Source organism: Humulus lupulus, chromosome X, assembly GCF_963169125.1.
Source record: "Humulus lupulus chromosome X, drHumLupu1.1, whole genome shotgun sequence".
NCBI classification, from domain to species: domain Eukaryota; kingdom Viridiplantae; phylum Streptophyta; class Magnoliopsida; order Rosales; family Cannabaceae; genus Humulus; species Humulus lupulus.
Genome location: NC_084802.1, coordinates 200,682,453 through 200,689,084, shown reverse-complemented (window position 1 = coordinate 200,689,084; position 6,632 = coordinate 200,682,453). Strand labels below are relative to the sequence as shown.

The 6,632-nt window shown below is 36.1% G+C and overlaps 1 protein-coding gene across 1 annotated transcript; it reads left to right on the top strand.

Moving 5' to 3' along the window:
• Positions 1-778: 778 nt before the first annotated feature.
• On the top strand, positions 779-2,485 carry LOC133806624 (uncharacterized). The gene has a single exon (XM_062244716.1). The coding sequence runs from the start codon at positions 779-781 to the stop codon at positions 2,483-2,485; it is 1,707 nt and encodes a 568-aa protein (XP_062100700.1).
• The last annotated feature ends 4,147 nt before the right edge of the window (positions 2,486-6,632 follow it).

Below are 6,632 nucleotides of genomic sequence, written 5' to 3'. Positions count from 1 at the left end.
TCATACATGTTGATTGATTCACTTAAGAATATGTGCTTGTGACTGAATTGTGATTTATTTCTCTCGAATATTCTTTCTAACATTTCATTTTCACAAGTGTTCTTATCTTTGGTTTACACTAACACTTATTTTCATTTGCTTGATTTTATTCTTATCAGGTTGACTCTCTTTGATCAAAGCATTATTTTTTTGGTTGAGTTTTTTTATTTTTGTGCATATATATATAAAATTAAAAAAAAAATGATAATCAAGGAAATTCATGGTGGACCGAATCATTGTGGTGATTATGAGAAATTATGCATTTAATTGTGTGATTTAATATATTCTTTGTCTCCAAGGAATTTATTTTTGTCTTCTTTCTCATTTTTGGAATATCATGATTTGTATCTTTATTGTCTTGTACTTTATTTAGGATATTTAAAAAAAAAAAAAAAAAAAGTCAATAAGGAGATCGTGTGGGGTATTTTTTTGGTTACCTTTTTTGGTTTGGGATTTTATGAATAAACTGAAATTTAAAAAAAAAAAAAAAGGGTAAGTTGTATGAAGATCGTGTGTCTTCAAGTTTGTTTCCTTTTCTTGTTTAAATTAAAACATTTTTTTAATAAAAAAAGGGAAACCTCTTTTTGCCGTGGGTATTCATTTTGGGTAAGTAATATATTTAAAAAGGCATGTCATTACCCTATTTCCTCTCACCCACGATTTCATTCAGTTATTTCTTCTCCTTCTCATTTTTTTTCTCTCATTCTCTTGTAAGTGCTTTCTGTTTTTCAGAGAAAAAATGGTGAGAACTCGTGGTGCCTCCTCCAAGAAGATCCCTGTTTCTCAATCCCGAAAGGTGCCATCTCCTTCGCCTCCTCTGTCTGTATCAACGGCGCCTCTTTCTGTTCCAACAGCTCCCACATCTGTTGGAAAGTCCTGCAAATCCAAGGCTCGCAAGAAGGTGTTTTCGCTCTCTCATGAACATCCTATGGTGTTTCCAGATATCTCTGCTGACATTGTTGCACCACCATCTGAAGTGGTGGTGCCCTCTCGAGCCAAGGACCATTCTCCTCTTCTGTTTGATTCGTCTTTGGAGGCTAGGGCAAAATCAAAATTTGTTTCCTCCTCTTCCAAAGCTGCTGCTGCTGGGTTGCTCAAATTGCCCTTGAAGCCGAGTCAGTCCAAGAAAAATTCTGTGACTCCCAAAAGGAAATTGGGGTTGGACGCGTCTCTTTCTCCTTTGTCTGCTGCCAAGAAAAAATTGAAGGCTCATCCCCCTTCATTGTCCTCCTCCGAATCTGAAGCAACTCATGATACCACATTGTCTGATGAAACGGTTCCTGACATTGTTGAATCAAAGACTGAGTCTGATGAGCCAGAAAAAGAAGACACTATCCCCTCTGAACAGGAAGCCGAATCTGATTCAGACCACATTGCATCTCCTTTGCCATCCAAAGCTAAAGGGAAGAAACCTATTTCTGGTTCTACTCCTTCACCAAAACATTCAGGTGTAAATTTCAAACCTTATTCTTCCATTTTTTGCTATAATGATAATGCACGTGATATGGTTCTATATGCTCAACGAAAATTTATCATTGAAAGAAATTATGTCTTGAGTGATCATCGTCCTTTTGGTGTGCTAACAATGCTTCAAGATCGACAATGGACAGGTTCTTTGGTTAAATTTTCTGGTTTTGTGGATAGAATAGTCAAGGAATTCTATGCCAATCTTACTAATGAAATTATTGAACCTTCATCTCCTCTGTATAACAAAGTGTTTGTTAGGGGCCATTGGTTCTCTTGTTCTCCTCAAGACATTGCTCTTGCTTTGCATCTTCCCCTTGATGTCGAAGATGATGTTGATGGTGCCGCTCTTGACAAGGACATGGTTATCACTGAATTGGTTGGTCAAAAAATGGTATGGCCATCCAATACAGTCATCTCGGTCTCCAATCTCACCTACACTTATGCTGTTCTCCATAAGTTTGCCACAACAAATTGGAAGCCCACTTCTCACACCGCCACTATCTCTTTTGATATGGCCTCATTTTTGTACAAGGTGGGGACCGGTCTTGGTATAAATTTGGCTTCGGTTATTCATGATCAAATCATTGGGTTTCGCAAAGGTAACAGGAAAAACTTGAATCTTCCTTTTCCTCAAGTTATTTATAAAGTGTTGAGTATGCAGAAAAAAGATCTCCAACGTGATCAAGAAGACTTGGTGGCCCCAACTACTGCTGCTTCCTACAAAGCCTCTGCCCCTCCTACTGAAGCCACTGCTGCACCGTCCTCCAAGAAAGTCAAGCCCCAATCCCTGAAGATTTCTTCGGCTGACATTCCTCATGCCTCCTCCTCTGTTGCCACAGATTCAGGACTTGTTGCAACCGAAATAGCTGCTGTTCGAGCCTCTGTTGATTCTATGACTGCTCGAGTGATGTCAATTGAAGGACTGCAATGTTCTATGTTGGAGGTTGTTCAATCTCTGTCTAAAGATCCAGTTGTTTAGTTTTATTTTAGTTTTTGTCATTTAAACATTGATACTCTTTTTTGTTCTTTTGTTTTATGGTTCTTTGGCTTCTTTGAAAGACACAAAGGGGGAGAGTAGATTTCCAAAAACCTGATTTGTTGTTTTGTTTAACTCTGAACCTTCTTATTTTGAGGGGGAGTTAAGTCTAGTTTATTTTTATGTTTGTTATAAGTTCATGCATGTTTGCAGGGGGAGTTCCTTCTCTTTACTTATCACTAACATTTGTGTTGCAGGTTTTCTGAATTAATTTTGTCTATCAAATTGCCAAAGGGGGAGATTGTAAAATCTTTTATTGGCATTTTTGATAATAAAGACAAAATTAATTAAAAGGGTATTTTCGAAATTAATAGTTTCCTCTTTTGTAATATTTTGTGGTGAATTTCGAAAATGGGTAGTTTCTTGTTTTGGTGAAATATGTCTTTCTATATTCAAATTTTTATTTATGTGTTAATAAAATAAATATATATTTTCCTATAAAAGATTATCTTTTTCTTGAATTGGACATTATTAGTATTTATTTTATCTGATTTGGTTGCCCAGAAATCGTGTACAGCTTGCAATCATAAAGGATATATTGTTTCCTTATTTATTTAAGGAAACTGGGTTGAAAAACTGTCCAGGTTCAATGAATCTGTTTGAACGGATTGCCAGTCTGTTTGAACAGATTCTGACTTTCCTGTTTTGGAAGATTTTCCATTTATTGGCTGTTTGATTTCTGATTTGTTTTCCACGACCTAAAGGGATTCTAAAATGTATATAATCATCCTTAGGACGTTGGTTTTTGATCATCTCTCTTGGGTATTATTTTCCAAATATTTTTCAAGTTTTAGAGAGACTTTTTATTATGTGAAGAACTTGAGTCCAACAAGTTCTTAGTGGTTTATTACAGTGTACTTCTGTATTGTTTTCCTTTGTGTTAATTGTGCAGGTTGAACACACTTGGACATTGGTCATCAAGCTTCGGGAGAAGTCTTGTTCGTGAGTCACTTTTCGGGAGGAAAAGTGCAAGTGTTATGATTTGAAGGGAGTTCAAGATCTTAGCACTTCAGAAATTTGATTAGAAGTTTAGATTACAACAGTTGCGACAAATTCAAGAGGGAGTCTTTATTTGTATAAGTCAATTTGGTTTTGTAATCATTTAGATATTCTTCTAATAAATTTCATTCTCTGGGCGTGGCCTCGTGGACTAGTAGCAATCTGCAAAGATTGCTGATACCACGTAAAAATTCTTGTGTTCTTTACTTTATGTTCGTTTTTATCTTCTGGTCACAAACTGTTTAAACATATCTGGTTTCTGTTCAAACAGTCTTGGTATCTGTTTAAACATTTCTGTAACAGTTGAACAATTAATTATTTAATTTAAATAATTAAGTTGGTAATCATAAAAAACGGAATTTCAATTATTATCGCATACAAATGTTATCTCATACTTCCACTACACTGTCAATTACATGATAAAAAACCAACAAGTTTCACTTAGTATATATTATTGATGTGTATTCATCTATATATATATATATATATTCTTTTATCAAAATATTTATTTATATTATTATTCTTATTATATATAATTATTGGAGACTTGTGCAGTAGGTCCCTTTAAAAGAACTAGTAGGTATCTTTTTTTTATACATGGATAAGTGTAACTCTATATTTTTTTGGTAGGACGATGTAAGTAGTTATAGAGGACATCTCATAAATTTTCAAAAAAATTTTTGGATAATTTAGGGTATCGAAATCAGGATTCAAACAGTCTGTTGCATGTGTCACAATAAATTATTTATAATTTATTTAAAAATTTTGGGAGGTCCCCTGTAACTACAATATACACCGTCATATAAAAAAAAATTAAGCTTTTAACTTATCTGTGTCGAAAATAGAAAAATTACCTACATATATGTTCTTTTAAGGAGACATGTCATAGTATTTCCGTATAATTATTATATATTATTATGGTAGACCTTAAACTTATATTTTGTATTCATTTATTTACATACTCCAACTTGTTTTTGTGTACGTACATGTGAGTAATAAAAAGGGTATTGCTATGATGGACACCATATATTGAATTATAGCTATATTTTAAATAAAATGGATATTTACGGCAATAGTATTTGCAGCGTCCCAAAATTTTGCTAATAAGGGTTAGGGCCTTGATTAGCGTGCCTGGAGGGCAATAAGTGATTTATTATTATAATGTGTGAATTTGATGAATATGTGATTAGAAATGCATGTTTAGGTGAATTAAATATGCATGTGGGCCCCGTCTGGTTATTAGATGCATGTTTGTAATTTTAGCCCGTCGAGGGCATAAATGCAATATTTGTGATTATTGTGATCTTTACCATGTGTGAGTGGTGATATATTTGAGATGCACGATCTGAGACAGTCTTAGGGAGTGGTTTAGCTAGAAAGTCGCAAAGGGGTCAAATACCTAGCTCGGGAGGAGTCTAGGGGTATTTTGGGAACGTAAGATGTGTTCGGAATTTAGTGAGTAACGAGTAGTAATTTAGCAATTATTTGGATGTAACAACCCAAATTTACTAATAAGGCTTAAGGGCCTTGATTAGTGTGTCGGGAGGGCATAATTGGAATATATGTGATTTAATGATTAAAAGTATGATATATGACTATTTGAATATTTGAGATGCATGACTATGTGTATTAGTATACATGTGGGCCCTGATTAGGTTAGAAGGGACATAACTATAATTTTGGCCCGTTGAGGGCATAACTGTATATATAAGCGATAAATGTTGAGACCACATTATTATGTGGATATATTTATAATCTGTGAGTCAAGACAATCCTAGTGAGCGAGTTAGCGAAAAAGTCACGGTGGGGATTTATACCCGGCTCGGGGCGAGCCAGGGGGTATTTATGGGAATGTAGGTAACATATTGGCAATTATTTGGTATTGAGGAATATAATTGGATATTAGTTAGGTGTCGGGAATTAAGCGGTGAATACTAAAGACATTCGAGGAATAAGCGGGAGTTGGGGTGAAATGACCAAAATGCCCTAGATTCATTTAAAGGTTTAAAATTAAAAGGGAGGGCATTGTGGTCATTTGGCTTACAAGAGGTAAGTATGTTGAGGCTTTATACTTAGTGGAAATGGTAGAATAATGTAGAAGTCTGAGGAAAGAAAGAAAAGAAGGAAAAGAAAGAAAAAGAAAGGGAAGAAAACAGAGCAGTTTTTCTAAGGGTCGGTTGGTGATCTCCTTCACCATTTTCTTGTGTTTTCTTGGAGCAAAGCTCAGAGGGGAGCTAGGTTAGGCTGAGCAACAAGAATTCTAAGCTAAGCTTGAAGGGTTTGCAAGGGATTAGCAGGAACGCACTAATACTTAAGGTAAGACTTTGGAGTTTTCAGTTTCTGGTTTGGCTTGTTTAAGCTATGGGGTCTAAGCTGGGCTGATGGGAACTTTAGGGGAATTCAAGCCAAGGAATTGAGGAATAACAAGCTAAGGAGGGCTAGAGGCTAACTTGAAATCGAATTTCCATCAAAGGTATAAAATTCTAAGCTTTAAACTTTGAAGTTTTGACTGTGTTTTGCTGAATTCTGAAGTCTAGGAGCAACTATGGTGAATTTTGGGATTAGGGGTGCATGTGGTTAGATTTTGTATGATTATGATGCTTGGGATGAGTTAGACATGTTAGTGAGCTTGATTTTGAATTTGGTCAAAGTTTGGGGAAGTTTTGGTTAAGTTTAGCTCGGGAGAAATCGCAGGAAAAAATTGAGCAGTTTAGCAGTCTGTGACTAGCGCTACAGTGCTAGCCTTTGGGCATTGTAGCGCTAGGCCAAGTTTACTGAGGGCATTTTGGTTCTGTTTGTAGCGTTGTAGCGCCCTCCAATGAGTGTTGTAGCGCTACCCTGTGTTCAGAAAGGGATTTTAGGGTTTTTTACCAAGGGTTCGGGGTTCGATTCCATCACCCTGTTTGGTGGAATTAGGACTTCCCGAGGGCTCGGGATTAGTCCCGAGGCTAGGTTATGGACTTGAGGGTTAGTAATGACTTTGGTCTATGATTGTGGCTAGGTTCGTGCTAGGGCTCGGGAAGGATCGTGCTTGAGGATTTCATTGAACAAAGCTAGCAAAGTCAAAGGTAAGAAAACTGCACCCGGTTAT

Excerpts from the sequence above, each read along its gene's own strand:
- LOC133806624 (XM_062244716.1), top strand. The coding sequence starts at position 779 with ATGGTGAGAACTCGTGGTGCCTCCTCCAAGAAGATCCCTGTTTCTCAA.